The 21,389-nt window shown below is 45.6% G+C and overlaps 1 protein-coding gene across 3 annotated transcripts in view; it reads left to right on the top strand.

Annotated features, from left to right (window-relative positions):
• LOC125726985 (transcriptional repressor p66-alpha-like) overlaps nt 1-21,389 on the top strand; it is a 30,503-nt gene continuing 9,114 nt past the window's right edge. Inside the window, exons 1-3 of one of the 3 annotated variants that reach the window (XM_049003542.1) lie at nt 199-335; nt 6,644-6,740; nt 17,772-18,021. In XM_049003542.1, the coding sequence (XP_048859499.1) occupies nt 17,780-18,021 (242 nt within the window). In that variant the 5' untranslated portion in view covers nt 199-335; nt 6,644-6,740; nt 17,772-17,779. Of the gene's footprint in view, nt 336-6,643; nt 6,741-17,771; nt 18,022-21,389 lie in introns of all 3 variants that reach the window. The other 2 variants (XM_049003539.1, XM_049003540.1) reach the window with 2 other exon arrangements.

The following is a 21,389-nucleotide window of genomic DNA, read 5'->3' as shown; positions in this document are numbered from 1 at the left end:
GGTGGTGTCTAGTAGTTCTGTCTCTGATTTCTTGATTCTTTGGTGGTAGTCAGTAGTTTGTGTGTGTGTGTGTGTGTGTGTGTGTTACAGAGAGAGAGAGAGAGAGAGAGAGACAGACCTTGGTCCCCCCCGCTGAGCGAAAATGCGCATGTCCGATGCAGTGACGCCGCAGCTCCATGTGTGTGAAGCGCATTATTTGGCAACGGGAGAAGCAGCGGGGAAGCTTGATAAAGGGGGATCCCCAGGATTTTTTTTACACCGAAATACCGGGGTAAATACTCATCTGAACCTCGAGGAAGAGCCGGAGGAGAAACGTGCAGCGCCACCCCAACTCCGTAAGTTATTATGTATTCCCAGTGTTACGGCGATGAGCCCTTTTCATTCTGAATTACAATCGCTAAGCGGAGGGGAAGTTTTCTCCCTTAGTAGCTTCCAGCTAGCTATCAGCGGCGGCTGAGCGTAAGGTAATGGTCCGTGCGTAGCCTGCTAGCCGTGTAATTAATGCACCTCTCCGGATCGGTGAAAACAAGCCGCCGGGGCGGAGGGGGGGGAGGAGGTTGGGAAAAGTCGCCGGAATCCATTTAAACTTGGACCGGCGGATGCCTTAAATGTCAATGGATGTAAGTGGACCGCCGAGTCACTTGTTACGCGCGCTTGAAGAGCCCAAACTTGCCGGGATGCCGGGTTTAAGCGTGAATTGGGCGGCCGAAGCCGGACCGTGTCTGCGCAGTCGGGCGAGTCTCCGTGGGAGTTAGCCGGCGGTAGGTAGCGGGCTAAGCTAGGAGCGGGGCCGCCGGCCGGGACCCTTTCTCGGTCGGGGCACTTAGTTAGTGGCGGAGTCCGTCAGGTTACCTGTCTGGCTGACCTCGGCGACGCGTTTGCTGCTGGTTTATGTGCGGAAAGTTTGAACAATTTTAATCTCTGCTTTTGGTTACGAGGTACCGAAGGCTGTAGCCAACTAGCTGGGGGTGGGTAGCTAGATAACCAAGGAGCCCTCAGTCCGAAAACAAGGTGCCAATCTGCGTTTTTTTTTTGTTTTCTGGCGCAGAAAGTTGCTAGAGACCCCTTTGCCTTTTAAAATGATTTTAGTTTTACTCTTTAATAATTCAGCGTATTAATTAGTCGGCAATCGAGTGGTAACATTTCGGAGCCGGCATTTTATTAAGTATTAGTTGATGTGGCAGATTTGTTTTATTTTTGTGGGGGTGGGGGGGTCGAGGTAGGAATCTTTGATGGCTGATAAAGGGGGGGGGGGTTCATGGTGGTGTAATGGTGGACCGTGTTCGTGTGCCTTAGTTTTAGCCCCCAGTCGTGGCACTTAACCCGAATGGCAGCCCGAGTGTGTCGGTGTCAGAATAAAAGTCCCCGTGCTCTTCCTGCTTCATCGGACGGCCGCTCTTCCTCCTCATCTTAAAGGGGCCGCTACACGTCCTGGCGCTCCAAGCCCGAAACTGGGCGTCATTTCATCCCAGCGCTCTCTCGAAACGTGCCTTAATCATATTGTTAGCCTCATCTGGATTTACCAAAGCATCAGTGTCATTTATCGCAAAATGCACATTTCTGTTTTGGGACACATTGGGTGGGGGGTTAAGATTTGGTTATAAAATTCGATCACGTGGAATTAAAGTGAACTTGAATGTGTCCCCATTGTTTTTAACAAAATAATAATATGACCTTTGTCATTTTTGTAATGTTTCTCTTCCCCCACTGCTTGGTCTAGCAAGTTGGTGCAAGAAGGACAGTTATTCGCCGTATGTGGTCAATATTTAGACTCCTGAAATCATGAATGCACACCTTGCAGAATCTTATACTGTTCCACTGGAATGGGCTCACTGAGGTGTTATGGGGAGTCCAGCCTGCTCTGTCGGCCTAGTAAGTTACTTGGTCATCCTTGCCAAAATTTAGCTAAATGCCGTTGAATTACTAAAACCAATGAATGACCTAGAAAAAGGTGCATTTGGATGCTGGGGGCATTTACCTTAAAACTTTTCTCCAGTTGAGGGTGACTTACAGCTGCTTTGTGCTTATGTCTTGACACATTTCTGTGATCCCTAATGGCGAGAGCAGTTTATGTGAAGCATAAATCGGTTTGATGTGCATGGGAATGTGCGTAAAGTGTTACTGCACCTGCCTCTCCAGATAACATTTGGGTCCTTCGGCAGAAAACGATATTGCAGTGGAGGCCTTAGGTAGAAGTACGTCAACATGTATAACATGGAGCAGTTCGGTATGTCTGCAGAAATTCCTTTTGTCTTGTTTGGCAAAAGGATACTGAATGCTCAGGAGATCAAATGGGTCTCGCGTAACTATTTTCCCCTTCAGAAATGACCTCTCACACATAGTTCTTTAGTGGTCAGAACTTTTTATTAAAAATCCACCCTTTCCCAGACTTCACTAAGCTGCTTTTAGAATGAGGAAATCATTTAGTTAGCTAGAATGGTTCCATCTCCATGGTTCCCCCTCCCCCAATATTTAATTTGGCTGCATTCACCCTCCCAATACACAAACTGTTATATTTAAATTAAGTTGTTCCCTCCCAATCTCAAACTCTCTCCTTATACCATTTGGAGAGGATGTAATTTACTATCTATCACTGAATACTAATAGTAGATGATGTCTTGAAGATCCTTTATGGATACTTTTTTGTGTTTTATCTTTCCGCATATTTGTTTAATGGACTTGAAAGACAGTTCTATGGAAATGCCATTATTAACTAAAAAAAATAATGGCAATTCTAGACTTCTAGACAAGTGTGTGTGTGTGTTGAAGTAGGCTGTAGAATTTAGAGACGTCTCGCTTTGCAAGTGCGATGCTCTTTATTCGGTAGGTTTCAGAAGAAATAGTTTTAAATGTCTTCATAGATGACTCACTGAAATGGATTTCTGGATTTTGGTTCACTGTATAACTGCTGTTAATCTTAATGTGGCACAGCAGGTCAGATAATTAAGAAAAAAATGACAGTATTCTCTTTGTTTAGGAAAGGTGTGTGATCTAATCCCATAGAGACCCTGAAGTGTTAGATTTTTTTTTGTATCCAGAGCCTAGTCCTTCAGTTTTGAGTTTCATTATGGAGTCATTCATTATGGCTGCCAGATAGATTTTATGTGTGTGTTTCTATGCATACTTGTGTCTTCTGCAATCGCTCTGATTATCCCATTGCAAATATTGAAGTGGTTTCTGCGAGGGTAGACTGTAGGACCTTGTACAAGTTACAGCCGTATTGCATGATCGCTCCATGAAGAACATAACCACTGGGCAGTTAAAAAGTCAAATATCACTAGTTTGGGGGTGAGAACAGAACTTTGAATGGTGGAGGAGAACATCACAGTGGTCTTCCACGTGAATCATTCACACAATTTCTGCTCCGTTGAAACTGTTGTAGATGGCACCTGACATAAACCCAGACCCTCGAAGTGCTTGTGAAGCTGACATTTACTGTAGAAGAGCGCTGCAGAAGACTGATGGATGCCTTTTAATGACCCAGTTATTAAATGTTCAGTTCATGTTTTCAGCAGTCCAGGTGATTTTTGTCTTTGTGGTAAAATAGAGCTGTACATCCCACCTTACTGGATAATTGCAAGAATGTTGTCACTGTAAACTTTATAAGGTGGTAGTTGGGAGCCTTGGCTATTGTGGTTTTTGGCCACTTGGTTAACCCGTTTTGAGTAAATGTAAGAATTGCTTTGGAAGTGTGCACGATCGAAGCAGTTGTCCTGCACGTCCATGGTTTGGAACAAATGAGCAGTGTTTATCGGCAGTATGACGTTCCATGGCGGCCAGTCCTATGGTTCCTATTTCACTGAACCAGCAAAGATAGCTTGCCAGATGTTAAGCTTTTCTTGTCCTGGATCTATACCCTTTCGGCCCTGCTGATAGTCTATTTCAGCAGCATTTTGTCATCGAGGTCTCTGCCTTCTTCCAGCCCACTGACCTCTTGCTTTTTTTACATTTTGGTCTCATTTTCCTGTTTTTTTTAAGCGTTTTTTTTTTTTTGGCCCTTGACCTGTACCATTCTGCACATTGGCCCCAGGGCAGTATGATCGCAGCCTGCTTGGTCTCTAAATGTCAGTCAGAGTGAGGTGTTGAACTGCCACCTGCAGCAGATCAGGTGTTTGCCCCAGTAAGGCTGATGCGGCTGTGTTCCCTCTGCTTTTTCTTAGTGGAGCTTTGTGGATCATAGACAGCATTTTGAATTTATTGAAATTCTGCAGCAGTTTTGTCACTACGGCATAATACTTCAGGGTTTTAAGTCTTTCCTTTCACTTGGGGCGGGGGGGGGGTTTAATAGCTTGTTTCCAAGCTGTAGATTTAGTTTACATTTAATCGGATACGCCTCTAGCTTTTGGTTTAAAATATTTGGGTTAGACAAATCTAAATTTTGTTTCAAGGTGGTAGCTGAACTCTAACTCTGATACACCAAAGAAATGTATGCAGCTTTGCGGTCTGTACACCAAGGTCTAACAAGCTTTCTTGCGTATTGCTTGCCTCCATGAGTGTTAACTCTTGTTAGCTCGTTTTTACTTTGCCCAGTAGTTCAACCCCGTATTTAATGACAAATTGTGGGATGAGTGACCGCAATGGGCATACGGCATAGGGACTCCTGGCATTACAGTCGGTCATCTTCTAAGGGTCGATGGCCTAGGAAAGAGGTTTCTTGGTCAGTAATAGACGTATTAAAATGCAACAGTAGGGAGATCTGCATGTGCATGTCAAACTACAAAGATATGATTGGCTTGCAGTACAAACTTAAAGCAGGTTAATATGGGTGATTTCCATCTGTGGGGCAAGCCTGAATGTTTTTAGCCATGGTTTGCCAAACTCGAGAAGGACTTCTATTTAAAAATCTGCATAGGTTACAGATTGCACAATAACTGAAGTCTGTGGATACCTGTCACCCAGATTGTGTACTAGGTTTTTAAGTCATACTGTTAGTGTATGAGGTATGACTTTAATGGGTATAGGGTTGTGTACTTCGAAATGCGTTGTCTTACTATGCATCTGTGTAGTTCTCAGTTTACAGTTCTCATACACTGTCTTGGCTATTTCCCTGCCTTGCATCTGTTCCTAAGATATGTATGCTGTTTAATATATGGCAGACGGTCCTCTTTGTTTCAAGAAATGAAGCTGGTCTGTAGAGTGAGCCAATGGGGTGACATTTGCGTATAGTCACATGGAGATTACCCATGATGCATCCTCTGGGAATCTACAAAACCACACTTGGCTATGGTGTTTTCGTTCTTACCGTCAGAGGTCACAACCTGCCATCTAGTCTTATAGTGCTTAAAAAATATGTACTGAGTGTTTAGGTTTTTTTTTTCCATAATCTGTAGTGAACAGTTTCATTGCAGCTTTTAAAAACTGGGTTGGTTTTTGTTTGGTGGCTGGCTGACATTGTGGTAATTTGGTGCCAGAGGAGAGAGTAAATTTTTGGATACTGAAGAGTTAGTAATTTTCAAGGTGTCAGTTTTGGCCTTTATTGACGACTTGGAGCATGTAGGACCAGGGTCCTGGGTTTCTCCCGTTTTGTTGTGGAGTCGTTTCGATAATTCTTGCGACCATGTTCTTTTTGTATACAAAACAAAAATATGTTTCATGATAGCTTGACATGATAGCTTTTGTCCGTGAACAGCCACTGGAAATAGGACAGCGGTCTGCAAATGCTATGATAACGGAGAGCATGTAAATCTCTGGACAGGGTCACATTTATCATGCCGGCCGGGGTCCTTTGGGTCAGACTTAAGCTGGGAGATTTGACAGGAATGAGGAGGAAGCCGGACGGTCTGATGTAGCGATAGCCGACGTTCTCCTCTGCGTGACGCGCTGCCCTGGGAGCTGCAGCCCGTGCAGTAAACAGGAAACTCAGGAGGGTGACACATGCTTACTGAGAGCCAGTCAAAGTCGTCTTAGTCTGCCCAACCTGGGTGTTTAGATTTCCTGAGACAAGAGGACGGCTGGGTGGAGGATGGGTAGCTGAGACATCTTTGTGCTGTAGTTCAGTCGACATGTTTGGGAACTACGTGGTCTTTCTAAAAACTGAGCTGGCTTTCTGTCCTGTAACAAATATACACTTTTTCAGTATATGTCTCAGTATGAGGCATTTGGGGTTGTCATGTGTTTTATTGTGTGACCACTCAGCTGAATTTGTAACCTTTGATAGGTTAATAAAAAATATTTGCAGACATGGTAGGTTGCAATGTGCTATTGAGTTCAAAAGGAAAACATGCTGAACTGTATTAAGTCAAGTGGATAGAGCATGTTAAGTATGGGTATGTGCTTGATATGTCATGTGGTCGTCTTGAATGTAAAATATTCATGTTAAACAGCCATCTGCATGGCTAGTTAGGTATCATGCTGCTTTTGTGTGTTGATGTGCTACAGTTTTACAGTTTCATTTGCGTCTTTTAGACCAAAAGATAGTCAGAACTAGGGCTGTCCCTCTCAATAATTATGTAATCTATAATACAATATAATATAATACAAATATAATACAATCTATAATACCAATAATTATGTAATCTATCTTTTTTGACAATATATAATGTATAGTGCAGTTGGCATGCGGCAGAAGCCAACCCTGGACAGGGTGGCGGGGTGTTTGCTTACTCACACACAAGGTCAATTTATGCATTCTGGTTCTCTTAAGGTGCATGTGTTTGGACAGTGGGAGGAAGCCTGAGAATCTGGTGCGAATCCACGCACACCGGGAGAACCTGCAGACACCGTGTCACCCGCAATACTAGGTCTGTATGATGTGTGACGTAATAAGGACATCGCATGTTATGCACAGGCAGTTTGCACATTGCAAGGGCTGCGATGGCCAGCTAGGTTGAGACGAAGTGACACTAAAACATTTTTACTCTGTCATATGAAAAAATGTTTTGCACACTTTGCAGTTTTAATGATGGCTTCTTTTCAGCCATATCTGGTATGTGTAAGAAATTAGTCAAATTTATCGCCACTGCATTTGCATGTGCTGAGCAGGTGCTCCTCCAGCTAGTTGTAATCATTTTCATCCTTGCTTTTTTGACTCATACATTTTCTCTGACACCAAGGACCTGGCTGTACCCAAGCTGTCGGTCAAAACCAGAAACTGACGTACGACGTCGATGTGAATACGCAGTGACATCGGCGTCGAACTGATGTTGTGAAATCAAATGTGATATTACACCAGTTTTTCTGTTAGGAGTATGTCACACTACTTTAAAGTAGCGATTCATTTTCCACATCAGCCGGTTTAAATCGTCATACATTTACATCGATTTTTTTTAACCGATTTTGTGATTCATTGTTACGTTCAATATATTTAAATATACAGACCCACACAGTAGGTGGTGCATTCTTCATCTGAGTGATCCTCGCAGTTTCATAGTATTTTTCCTTATTTTGTTTCTGCAAGTGTCTAATTTAGATCTGGTGTATTAAACGATACTCTATTGCTGCCTCATCTCCAATGAGTGGCATTGCAAACATTGCAGGTAGCTGTCGGGCTACTTCTGGTTGACATCTCTAGTAGTTTCAAGCCGTGTGACTGAACAATACAATCTGGGCAACTGACGTAAATTTAGATGGATGTGGGAAATTAAATAGATAAGGCTTTGTATTGGACTGTGGTACGATATCGATTAATTAAAAAATGCCTAGATCGGCCCTGATTCCGATCTTTTGGCACTGGCTTGGGACATCACTGGTTATTATGTACTATACAGTGTTATGTAAGATGATGCGTTTCAACGACAGGACTAGCCTTTATGCTGCTAGTGATTCTCTTGAGATACTGGAATCATAGAAAGTAAATTAAGCAAAATAGTTTGTCAATGTGATGACAGACAGACTAGGTTACTCCAGGAGGCTAAAGGGCACATAGCTTATAATTATCTATGGCTAACATCACGTTATTGGGTGAGTCCATCAAACCGGAATAATTTCTTTTACGATGTAGTTGCATTGCAGTCGTGCTGTTGCGATATTTATTTAATTTTTCTGCTTTGCGATATCGACAGATTACATTTCCATTTGCTTAATTTGAAGTGTTTCCACACAACCGAGGCGTTCACTCTTTATTTTGACATTCTGCTGCATGCCTTTCTTCGGTCTTCCTTCCACCATATTTGCAGAGTAATCGAGAAGGAAAACTTAATCTAAGCTTTTTTTTTTAAAAAAAAAAAATCTTAATCGAGCTATCGTGACAGCTTTAGTCCGAATCTATATCCACAGCTGGCATTCGGATCCAAAAAATGCTCATTGTATTTGCATGTGTGTGTATGTGTGTGTAGGCTGTAGGGTTTAAGGAAAATACAGACCAATCAAATTTTGTCAGAGGAGGCAGTTTCCCCAGAGGCCTGCTAAAGCATATGTCTCCCCCACGCTGATTGTGTATTTACAAATAAGTCCCTCCTTTATGAATGGGCTAGGAGATAATACCCTGCTTACTCAGGTTGGTTGTCAGGAAGCCGGACAGGAGATGGGGACTGGTGGAGATGGTCCTCTGGGAAATGGCCACCTGTTGACTGAGCAAACCATATGTGTTGGAGGCAGGAGTGGTAAATGTTTGAAACCACAGTCCTTGTTCTTTTCACGTTCCTCGTGTAGAAAACGAAGAAAGGCCCTGTAATTGTTGGAGTAGCCGCATGCTGTTCATTCAGTTCTGCTGTAAATTTGGCTTGCATTTCTCCATAGTCGTCAAATGGTTTATCTGGAAGATCGGCGTGATCCGTTTATGCTGATCGGAGATGTTCACGAGTGAGGTCTTGTGATTTTCTTTTTTTTTGTGTGTAATTGGAGTGTTTCCGAGCTTAAAAGTAATACGTATTAATAAATTAAATGAGAATGCATTGCAAGCCAGTGCATTAGGCTCGACATTTTTTTATAAGCTTGCATTCAGGTTGTCCCCAGCCTTGTCTCAATATGGAATTAATGCGTGAGGAGAAAAACCATGTGATGGTTCTGCAAATCTGCTTCTGTTTTTAAAGCAGTGTTGAGCAGATTTAACATGGTCTCCTTGGATATTGGGCTGGGGGTGTGTAATTGTGGAAATTAATGCTTTAGTAGTTATAAATATTTGATAAATGAATTAATTTTAATGCTGCCATGGATTATTTTTTAAGGGGAAAAATGGCTTTAAAGTTTTTGTAGTTTCCCCCCCCCTCGCCCCCCTAAAACTTGATGGTATCCTAAATGGTCCTGAAATCAAGGTTGAAGGAAGGGTGCAGTTTTTCGTTTGGTCCCTTTCCCTCAGCTTTTGTGCCTTGAAGTTGGGTTGTACTTTCTGCTCTTGGGTTAATGTTTGTGTTACTGTATATTTCTGTGCTCCAGGCGAATTCACCTGTGCATATGGGAAATCTAAATATAGTACCAACTAGCCATTTGTGTCCAACAGAATAATAATCTTAACTTTGCTTCAGCGAGTTTAAATGAAAACGATACTCTTATGTAAAGGAACATGACTTAACATTTAAGTTCCCTTTCTCATACATAACTCAGTGATTCTTTTCTGGGTTGAAGCTCATTTTAATTTACCCAAACCAACACTGATACAGTCTTAAAAACTGAAATTGATAACCTTAATTTGTGTGTGTGTGTGTGTGTGTGTTTGTCCTCGAGCACCAAGGGGGCTATGAAAGAAGGCTGCGGTGTGTTTGAAAGCGACACACCCACATCTACCGGTGAGGTCTCTGACTGGTCAGCCTCTTTCCTTCGAAATGTTGATATTCCCCTAGAGGTGCATGTCCTGTTGAGGTCTCCATAAGATGGGCTGCAGGATTCATCTTGATCTGTGGAAACAGTGCCTTCGAGCTGCACTGTGATAAACGGTCAGCGTGGAACCCCAACTGGCCCCCCCGGCTAGGGCCAGGCTTCGTCATGGGCCATCCTAAACTGTAACCTAGAGCCCCGAGTTGTAGAGGGATCCCATTTTTTTCTGGTTGTTACTACTGAATTTTATGCTGCTGTTAGTGCCCCAACAATGACTTTATCTCTGTGGCCCCCACCTTCTCAGGCATTCTGTTGTCTATGCTGCCATGGTTCACCTATTACTGCATGCAAAAGACGGTATTAATGCTTCCTGTTGTATGTGGGGGAAAAGTGATGCTTGGAGTTCTCAGTACAGCTGGCTGGGAGGGGGGGGGGGTGTCACACTTAACATTTCCTACCTGCTTCAGCTTTTAGGTTCTGTCTTCTCATAATGTGTGGCACTGTTTTGTGCTATATTCTATCTTAAGGTAATTTTACACCAAACCTCTAATGGCAGTATTACAGGTAATATGGACCTACAATTGAATGGTAGGGAAATTTCAGGGCCTCTGTATTAGAGTCCTGCCAGGTGATCTTAAAGCCTAAAAGGGGTTCTCCTTTGAAAGCGTGGTGGGAACGGTGATCCAGAACTCGTCTGGCAAACCGTGCGGATTCATCGTTCAATATTTTGGGAAGAAACAAGCTACAGTAGAGTTTCGTTATCCCCCCAACCTTTCAAAAATGGCCTGATCTCCAGTGAGATAACAATGGCTTCCACTGTGCGTCGTGACCGGTCAGTGCTGACTTGGCAGGTATCATCTCTGGGTGCCTCGGTCACGCCCCAGCGTGCCGGCGGGGCTCTCGACCCGCAGCGGGACATCATGGCCGCGCCGGGAAGCAGCCCAGGCATGTCTCGTGTGCCGTTGGCGGTGGGCGGGGCTTCACCCTCAGCCGTCTGTGGCCAGTGTTACTCTGCCAACACCCTTTTCTGTCCGGTATCGGGCCTCTGGGTAGGGCCTCCAACGAATCAGTTTACACAGTTTTCGGATGCCAGTTCACGTGAGAGACGTCCCTCGTTTAATAGGACGCGTCTGTTATGCCCAGCTCAGCTCATTGCTCTCTTCGGAGTCAAATCCCATCAACTACCCCCCCCCCCCCACAAACACACATTGTGTCTTTAGGATCAGTTGTCTTGGGGCAACTCCTGAAATGCAATCTCTGCGTATCTGTCCTCTATAGTTGTAAGAAGCGTGCATTTTGACAAGCCTTTTCTTTTGTCGTTAACATTCCTAATTATCTGGGAGTCGGCCTCCTTTTAATTGGAGGGGTGAGGGATGAAAAGACCCATTTATTGCTCCCAGTATATATGCTTTGCGGCCCTCATACATCACGCTGGCTTGTCTTCATGACCCCTGTCACATAAACATGCAGGGTCCGCAGCCTGGAAGTCGCAGCTTTATGTGACAGACAAGGGGCTCAGTACTGACCCTTGAGGGACGCCCTGCATCCGGGCTCTGAGGCAGTGCTCCTGTTGGGTAGTCTGCCCCCCCCCCGGCCTTGCTCCTTGGTGTGATGTAGTGCAAAGCTTACCCTCTCCCTCTATCCTATCTTCTAAAGGGCTTTTTGGTGAGTTTGTGAGAGAGGAATACATTTCATGTCAATGTTCATGCTCTCACGCATTTACATATTCATTTATGAGAAGGTGTCTTGTTCTTTAGTTTGACTCTTGCAAAACTGTTTTATTTTAAATTCTCTTCTTTTTTTAATAGTGTAAAATATGTGTCCCTCCCATATATTTCCAGTAGCTGCAGTCTAAAGGCCAAGTAGTGACTCCCCAGGTGCAGGCAGATTACATCTATGGATCTGTAAGACCAAACGGTCAAGAGTTGCTGATCACCCGCGAGATAACAGTGGTTTAACATTTAAATTGTCACTTCATGTACTTCGAGGATGAGGTTATTAAGGGCTCGTGCTAATTTGCCGCTGGGATTGTGTGCACCTCACGGCTCTTATCTAATCTGCCGTGGACGAGGTGTCACGTGTAAAAGCATGGTCCCACCGCCAACGTGCGCCTGCCCTCTGGCTTATGCACTGCTGTGTGTGTGCATGTGTGTGTGCGTGTGCGTGCGCGTGCATTTGGTGTATTTTCTTGCCGGATTGTGTGTGCTCACACCGCTGGGGTTCCTGTTCCGATGCGTGAACATTCCTTTGTCCTCACGTGTGGTGTGGTTGGGGTGGGGGGGGGGGGGGGAGAGGCCAGGGCAGGCTCCTCCCCCTCTTCCCAGGTCTCGTGCTGGCCGTCCCTCTGCAGGAAGTCCAGGTGGAGTCTCGTGGCAGCTGCAGGGTTAAGCTCTTCCATTTTGTAAGGTAACGCCCTAATAGCCTGATCTGTCACTGGCACTAAAATGGCAGGCCTTAACCCTTCATGTGCCAGACTGCAGTGCTTGGTGCTCCCAGTGCCCTGGACTCGCGAACATCTCCCTGGAGCGGGGGGTTATGGATGGGGACAGAGGTGAGCGACCAACATGCTGTCCTTTCTGTCCCCTGAAGTCTCTCCCCCCCCCCCCCCCAACACCGGCAGCCCCTCGTCCTTTTACCCCATGATCAATGCTCTCACAAGCTGCTTGTACAGGACCCAGTGCCAGCTGAAGCCAGATTAGGGAATTCGCACAGTTGGCTTTCCCATAAGGGGGGTGGGGGGGTTGGTCATGTGGACTGCTTTTTTTTTTTTCTTTTTCTTCTCCCCCCCCCTTCCTGTGTGCTGTGAGCAGGTAGAAACCTTTTGACTGTTGCCTTTGAATTGACAGTACTGTTTCATTTACATATTATTTATCACTTTAATGATGGAGAAATTACTCTACTGACTGTAGGTTTTAAACCAGCAAGCTTCTAATCACAGGCACAGCATCCTAACCTGCTGAGTCATACACCGGCTCCATCCTACTTTAGGATCTGGCTACGGTGTTGGGGGGGGGGTAGGGGGGTGTATAAATTGTCATGCAGCTGCGTTATTCGATGAGCCTCATGGGTCCCGCGAAGGAATCTTGCTGTACGTAGGTGGTGGGACATCCTGGGTGGGGATGAAAGCATCTGAACAAGATGTACACAAACGGCTTGAGTGCACCACAGCAAGGTGGATGAATTTCACCTGGGGTGGGTGGGTACTTGGTTACATCAGCAGCTGGAGCTGCATGTGGAGGCAAAGTGCCCTACACCACATCCATGCCACTGGGTGCCCAGCTGACATCATCAGCAGGGAGGACTGTCGTACGGCACCGGCCGCACGATGGGGGTTTATGCTCCTTTGGCTGTGCTGTCTCCAGTGTCATGGATTGAGTTTGTAGTCCCTGGTGTCGGTCACTAAACCCCAATCTGCTCTGTCCCAAAGGGGCTCTCAAGGCTTTCTGCGAAAGACAGAACTCCACGGCGTTCGAACTACCCCACAATCCCTCTTTCTGTCTAGTATGCTATTGTTCATGCAAATCATATGCAAGAAAGTTGGTTTACATATCCTTCCAGGTTTTCATTTCCCCCTTTTTTCGGGTTTTGAAAATGCTGTGCGGTCTGGCTCGCCGACAGCGGGGAATTCATTAGGATGGTCATGTGTTACTAAGAGGTTTCTCCATTATTGTTTTTTAATGGCAGAGATGCGGAGACACACCTGATATTAAAGCCAACTTGGCCTCAACATGGCTGCTTCCAGTACTTATCAGTATCAGCTGTCAAATTAATGGCTGCTCATAAGCTATGCAGGGATGGTAGCTTTCCATAAGCAGGGTAGGTGATCACTGTTCTATTGCCCTGATAGGTGTGGGACATTATACGGAGGACGTCTTCGTGTTTCCCATACTGGCACCTGCTAAGCAGGACGAGGTGATTTCGAACCCTTATTGGAGATTGTTCTTGTAGCTTTGGGGCACAGTGGTTTCAGTGGCTATTTTAGTGTGAGTGTGTAATTATTTCATTTAGCTTTATTTATGGCCGTAGTTTGTTCCTAGGAGCAAGGAGACCTTGCCTGAGAAATGTATATGGCGAGTGATGTATTAATAGAAATCTGTAGCTTTTGTTTTTCTCCTGTTCTGCTCAGATAATGCAAACGTATGTGTACTCTGGGCTCGATTTTTATTTTTCCTCTTGCATCTAGTGCAGTTACATAGTTGTATCCGTTAAAGGTACGTCCCTTGCAGTGGCATGTAGGGTTTGATTCGGCGCTCTTCAGTTTTTGCCATATGATAAATGATTTAGGTGTGCTATTTTGCAAAGTTGGATCAAAGCTTTGAATGTGCATTATGATGATTATTAGTCTGTCTGAGTTTACGGGACTGTTTGAGACAAGTGGATTGAAAATGGGGGTTCGAGGTTTTCTTCGGTTTTGAAGTAATGTTTAGCAAAACCTTTAATATCCTCTTCCCTGTGTGTTCCACTTTGAAGTCCCTGTGGTTCTCCGGCGAGTTAAAAGCCCCTCTCAGGCACTAAGAGAGAATCTACCCAGCCTGTCATTTGCATGAGTGCAGAAACGTTGCATTGTAACGGAAATGAGGAAACCGATGTGGTCACATTGTAATGTATGGGGGTAGGATTCGGGGGTTGTCTCCCATGTGCGCACCCCTCACTGCCACCTATCTGAAGGTCTGCTTGTTCACACTGCTCTGTTCCTTTCCGCCGACGCACACGGGCCTATTAGGAGTAGCTTCCCGCGACCCGGCCTCTTCTCCTGAGCACCATTGGCCGATGTTTCCACAATGTAATTTCTAGAACCCCGGAAAGAAAACTTTTTTTATTAATAATTGCTATAGGGTGAGAGTGACTCTCCCTTCATAGCAAAGGAACCTGGTGTAAACATCTCAGCAAATGCTGGTTTTGATTCCTTTAGTGCATTAGGGAATAGGGGCTGTCAGAGCATCCCTTAACCTTGGACCTTAGAGGTACTGAGGCGTTTTGTACGTGGAACACAACTGGACACTTCTGTGGTAGCTCAGCGGGGTTCTTGTTTGGTAATGAGGAGACTGATAGCAGTGTAGAGACAAGCGTGTCTTTCTTCTGGACTAAATATCTAAGTAAGTCAGCACAGTAATATGATTGTGAGAATCCAGCTCTGTGTGCTCATTTTTTCTATCATATTGAAAAGATCCTTTAATTTATTTATTTTCCTTCCTCCCGGTTCTGAACCCCTAGTTTGTCCAAATGTGTGCGAAGGTCCCACGGCTGTGACATCACTATATCATACATTGGTTTTTCTGATTGTCCTTGTCCTCAGCCAGCCTGGGGAAAATGTAGATTGTTCTCAGAAGCTATGGAATACAAGGCGTCTTTTGAACGAATGCCTAGTTTGCCATGGACCCACCTGTATGGGATGGTAATGGACTGTGTGTTGGCAGCGTCCATGTTGTGTAGCAGTGGCTTGCAAGAGGCTGTTTACAAAGGCAGCTGTGCTGGGAGGAGTGACTGAGTTTCTACCCCAGGGATAAAGTCTTCCAGATCACCCCCCCATGGCCTGTTTCTCTATCTGATGTGGGGAGTGGGGAGTGTGCACAAACAAGCGGCCATTTTGCACGGTTTGGTTGTCGATTGATTGAGCCCTTTCACCCTTTCTCACTGCGCCTTTGTCTTGCCTGCTCGTCTTGCATTTGGGTTTGTTTGAAAAGAGACACTTTATTGCGATTTCTCTGACTTCCTTTCAACACCCGAAGGTGTCATTGGTCTTAAGTACTGTGTCCTGCCGAATCATCTGTCTTTTTTTGTTTCCATTTTGGAAGTGTGGCTGCTTTCAAAACCTCCTTCAGTACACTGTAGATCTTAAACATCGCCGCAGGATGGTTCTAGCGTTAAAAAAATATATTTAAAGTGTGCGTCCCCAAAGGTGGTATGAGTTTTCCTGACTTTGAATATCATCTCCTGCATCTAAAAATCAATGTTAATGTGCTGTGTGTTTCTTAGACTGACTTTACAGATTTTGTAGTAGTTCTATAAGAAAAAAAAAACTCCAGTTGTATGCAGGCTAAACCTTCTGAGATAATTTTTTTTGTGGTAAGCAGTTTTATTTTGCCTGGTATGTCATGTGGTGCCTTATTTAGCTGATTGTATTGCTTTGGAAGGACGTTTGTACATATGCTTTCTTTTGTCTCCTCAAGCTGTAAGACTGTGCTGTTTAAATGTGGGTTCTTGGCTTTAAGGTCAACCTCGTTCTACATTTACATCCGTTTTGACGTTGTGCGTCACCAGTGCAGACGCCCGGGTCCTTGGTTTAGGTTGTAATCGCACAGGATGGTGCAATGTGACCTGATCTTTTTGCCTGTTTCTGAAGTAATCACTGGTTAACGTTGGTTGAGTTTTTTTTTTACTTTTGGCGGTTTCCTCGAAGTAGCAAAGCGTAATGTTTTATATTTACTGTTAAGATCGCAACTCATGTCATTGAGTATCATTAATGGTTATTAAATATTATTAATACTTATTGTGGGGGAAATGTCACTAGATGTTTGCAGATGATGCTGAGAGGTGTTGAGTGGTTTGTCTAAGAGGCACTTCATATGACAAGCTGGCTTCTGTGGGTGTGCGTAGCTACAGACTGTCCCTTTAAAAGTGCTGCCTGCTTTGCCGATTTGTCACCCTCCCTCTTCCTCCTCTGTGGCAGACTTGTGTTTTGGAATGCTTGTAGTGTCTCCCTAACACACTCGATCGGTCGTGGCTGCTCGCGCTACCGGTCTGTCCCTCTGGGGGTTAAAACCTGCTTCATCCTCTCTCACCCGTCAACTGGTTTAGACCGGTTCTCGGGAAAGTGCTTTGTCTCCCATTGAATCCTGGGAAGGGTCATGTGGAGCTCCAGTGATGTCATGAAGGATGAGAAAGACCTTAAGTCAGCTTTCTTTATCAGATGGGATGTTTGCAGTGCAGGTACAGTGGAGCGTTTCTGGGCATCTCCAGACCCCCCCCCCCCCCCAACCTATCTAGAGTATGTGTCACTTTGTTTAGTTTTTAATTCCAAGAATTTATCTTTTAAACATAATGCATAGTTAGCCCTCTCCTGAAAAGCTTGGGTGAAGTTTGCCCTTCACCATGCCTCTCATCCGACACCCCCGGTCCGGGTGTTCATGCCCGTTTTAACACGTGCGGGGGGCGCAGGCAGCAGTTCCAGCTTACCGCTGCCAGGAATCCCTGCCAGTGTCGCGGTGGCTGGATTAAGGTCACCGTCTGGAACCTTCCTTTCTGTCCAGCTGCTGTTCAGCACTTTGCGCTCCTCCCGCCTGATGCACGCCTCGTCCCCGTGGCTTTAGGAGTTACGGCCCGCCGCAGTGACTGTTGATACCCGTCGCCGATGTGCTTAGGACCCTCCTGCTAGGGCTCCCCAAAAGTCACATATGATCACTGTCAGTGTTAATTCCGACATTCTTTTGCATCGATTGGGGTCAGGATGGAACCCTGTCAATGATGGCATGTAGCTTTGCATATAGCTGTTGATGCGTTTTCCCACAAACCTTGCTGGAGGACTATAAATAGTGGCAGGTAATGTCGTGATTAAGGGCACGGGCACATCCTGGAAGGTTCTTGGGTTAAGTGACTGGAGATGCTAATGTGTGTGTGTGTGTGTGTGTGTGTGGTAGCAGGGTTTTAATTCCTCTAAGATGAGGCTGGTCATATTGGGGGGGTTAAGTTGCTTTGGGTGGCACATAAATATCTATAGCAACAAAAAACTATTTGCATTTGAATGTATGGGTGAGAGCCTTTGGTATGCCAGTTAAGGCCCCCTCCGTTTCCCATCATCCATTGCAGTGTGATCCTCTGGTACAGCACGGAACATTCAGGCGCACAGATCTTGGTAGAATAACAGAACTTTAAGTTCACGTACAGCAGGTCGTCTGACCACCGCTGCTACGTGGGCTCCTGTTGCTTGTAATCTTGACACGTGAGCGGGATTAAGCCATTAAACCTGGCTTTGTTTTATATGGCACTTAAACGGCGGATTTACAGTGTACCTGGCCGAGCATGTCAGCGAGTCGTGCTCACGGAGTGATGATTATTCCCCCCCCTCCCCTTTATTTGTCCAGGTGCCGGCATGTCGGAGGAGGCGATGCGTCAGACCCGCAGCCAGAAGCGAGCGCTGGAGCGGGATTCCCTGCCCGTGGAGGTGGACAGCAAGAAGGTCAAGATGGAGAAGGGGGACCACGGGAAAGGCGAGACCGGAGTGCCCGATGGCCTGAAGGTCACTGGCATCCTCAAAGCCGGCGAGGTGAAGGCCACCATCAAGGTGGAGGTGCAGACGAGGGAGGAGCCGGTCGACATGAGCACCTCTAAAAGGTGAGCGCTTCTTGACCACGATGCTTCAATTCACCCATCATTGTGGGTTTACGGCACCCACGGCTGGCATCCATGGCATCTTCTCGCCGATTCTCTTCACCTGGTCGAGCCCACTGTGCACCCGCTTCAGCTGGACCTTTAAAACCTGCCGTAGGACACCACTGTCGAATGCAAAGCCTCTTGCTTTTTGCATATCTGGTTTTTTGGGTCTCTTATAAATAGAAAGGTTTCCTTATTCCAGTTCCTAAGTCCTACTGGCCTCGCTGGTCTGCTCATTTCACTTTAAAGCTGCTTGCCCTCAGAACGGGGCTCGCCGCTGTTCGTATACTAACTAAACCGTTGGCGTGAGTGTAGTGGGTGACCAGCTCAAGCCAAACTCATGTTTAATTATTAAAATTCTTCCCGCTCGTTAGTCACCACATCTTCAGTCTGTTGCCAGTGGTGTCAGGCACTGTGCTCTTAGGGAGATGATTTGGTTTGTCAGTAGGTTGTTCAGAAAGTCAACTGGCCGAGTTCCCCTTGACCTTCTCTTAGGTTTCCATTCCATTTTTCTTCCAGCTGCACTGATCTGTCCTTTTCTGCACAGTTTATACCTTAAAGACAGTACTGTGTGTTTTTGTTATTCTTGTCAAAGGAAAATAAGGTTAAGCAACTAAGAGCTGCAGTGCTTTGGTGCAGCAGAATTGGTTCCATATAGGGCTGCATGATTTTACGTCACAATTATATGGCACGTGCAATAATCACGAGGGCTTTACATGACGGGCAAAAACATTTGGCTGGATGCCGGCTTTCTGGTAAATATACGGACGCTTCTAAAGATTTCCCTTTTGAGCTGTCCCTTTCTCCACCACCACTGTGATTCACCAAAACGATAGTATGTGGCGTGTTCTGCTAGCCGGATCTATACAGATTACTGACTTTTGGCAGTGACAATATAGTTCTCATTAATATTTTATGCGTACTGCTAACCTGCTTTGCCAAATTGTGGCTGTAAGTGAACGTCTGTACAGTGCTGCAGAGCCAGCTTCCGGATGAATTTTCACACCCTGTCATCTAAAGCCCTGGTGTTTATTGCACGTGCACCTTACAATTGATTATATCATCATGTGATATTGTGCAGCCCTCGAAACTTCCATCCTTTCTCAGGTCTGTCTGGTGGTTCTTTTGTTTAGTGTTCTGGCATTCTGTCTAAGGTGTGCTTTGCTTCGCCTTGATATGAGTCTCCAGGCTCGGGCTGGGGACCCACTGCCTCGTGTTATTGGCTAGCTGGGCATGAAAAGGTGTGTGAACTGGTGACTGTATCCCAGAGACCAACTGTGCATCTTATATTTTCATTGGTGTTTTGTGGGCTCTCATTAGACAACTCAAATGGCTTTGGGTGTGATTTAGCAGTAATTCGATTAGATTTTTCAGTGATAGTTGATTTTTACAGTCCTTGTGATCAGGTGATGTTAATTTTCAATTGAAGCGTCTTGGGTAACTTCACATCTTAAGCATGATGAAATGGTTGCAAGAATATCATAATTCACAATCGAATGAAGTCTTTCAGATGTTAGGGATCAGTAGTGGAGCACAGAATTTGTGTGCGTGAATATATGCACATGTGTGTGTGTGTGTGTGTGTCCATCAAGCACAACCATACACACCGACACACATGATCATAGATTATGGGTGATTTTGACACACTGGTCAGCCTAACTGCATGCCTTGGAGGAAGCAGAAGTACCTAAAGGAAACCAGTATGACACGAGGTCAACATGTGAATTCCACATGCAGAGCAGAGGAGATTATTTATATATTACTCTATAAATAAGTTGGGCTGTTTCAGCATAGGCGTGTAATTTTATACATGTGTATGCAAAGACATTACAGAAAATAACTTACAGTGGCTGGGGAAAATATAGGCAATGCTAAAGAGTTGGTGATATGTGAGTTTCTGTCCATTTAATGGATGGATAAAGTTGGCCATGGGAGCGGATAAGGGTGGAGATGTGGGGTGGAGGGGGGGTCTGTTGGCTGGGGATCATTTATTTTTTTTCGTGGAGGTGATTACGGCCGCTGTGGAAGTCTGGTCCTGTCAGAATGCGTGCCTCTTTCGGGCAGTGGGAGCGGGGCTCTGCACAGGAAGTTTGCTTTCACATATCAGGCGGCTTTTCCCTTTTGAAAGTTTGAGGCAGCCAGCCGCTCCATTTTCTTCAGCACCTGAACTCTGCCTCACTTCACAAAATGAAGGCTATGTGTCACAAACTGGTTCCAGCCAGCCGTTGCCATGGTTTCCACATTGGAAGGAACCAGTGGGGGGGGGGGGGGGGCGGGTTGTGTGTGTGTGTGTGTGTGTGTGTCACGTGACCACGAGGGGGGAAATGCCTGGGTCATGTGACAACATTAGTAGTGTGATTGATACACAGGAAGTGATTTCCGTGAGCTCTGAAGATGCAGTTAGATCTGAGCTATTTTTTTATTTTTTTTTTTAAACCTCAGATCAGTTGAAATTGGGGCACCTTGTTATTGCTCCATATTAAAGAAAGCTTTTATTTTACTCAAGTTGTTGACTGTGACCTTTTGTGGTGGGTGAGTGGCAGTGTGGAATCCTGCCTTTCCGGACCCTCTCGGTGGATGTCTCCTCAGCAGTCTGCACAAGGCCCCATTTCTCCCGCTCTGGCTGACTGTCTGCCTTTCAGGGGCCGGGCCGTTCTCATCCTTCATTTGCTGCTTTCCCTGTATATTTCAGGAGTTCTAGCTCATGCTGGATTTCGCCGCTTATGCTGCTGTTGTGGGTGCCGCCCTGCAGCAAGGTGACACATCCGTAATGTCCTGCAACTCCGAGTGACGTTTATGTGCCATATTTACGCCCATGACTAGGACTGATAGGGGGTTGGTCCCTGCCTGTCTCTCTTGCCAGTGACTCTGTATTCCTTCCTAGATGCAATAACTTTATCGCTGATGGACCATTCTTTGGACGGCTAATTTGCCTCTCGATTATGCAAGTCTAAACTTTCCCGTCCTTGTCGCATCATCCCTAGGCTCTCGGCCCTATTGTGTGTCCGGGCCACAGTAGTACAGCTTATATGCTGATGTTATTTCCAACGCGAGTACCTTGCCACTCTTATAGCGTTCTGACTGTTGGCATGTGTCGCTCACTGGCTGAGGAATGGATATCATTTCTCTCTCCCTAAATGCTGCTGCCTTTCCATCATAATGAGTCACTTAACTGGGCCTATGGAGCCCATGTGCCACCTAACAGGAGTGCAACCTACCGGCATGCATTTTCATCCCGACGTCACCAAACTTCTCCAAGATGTCATCAGTAATGAGAATGCTTGAGATGTAGGATTGTACCCCCCCCCCCCCCCCCCCCCCCGGGCTGC

The sequence above is a fragment of the Brienomyrus brachyistius genome, unplaced genomic scaffold, assembly GCF_023856365.1.
Source record: "Brienomyrus brachyistius isolate T26 unplaced genomic scaffold, BBRACH_0.4 scaffold82, whole genome shotgun sequence".
NCBI classification, from domain to species: domain Eukaryota; kingdom Metazoa; phylum Chordata; class Actinopteri; order Osteoglossiformes; family Mormyridae; genus Brienomyrus; species Brienomyrus brachyistius.
The sequence above is the reverse complement of the archived record's forward strand: the minus strand, read 5'-3'. Positions and strand labels throughout refer to the sequence as shown.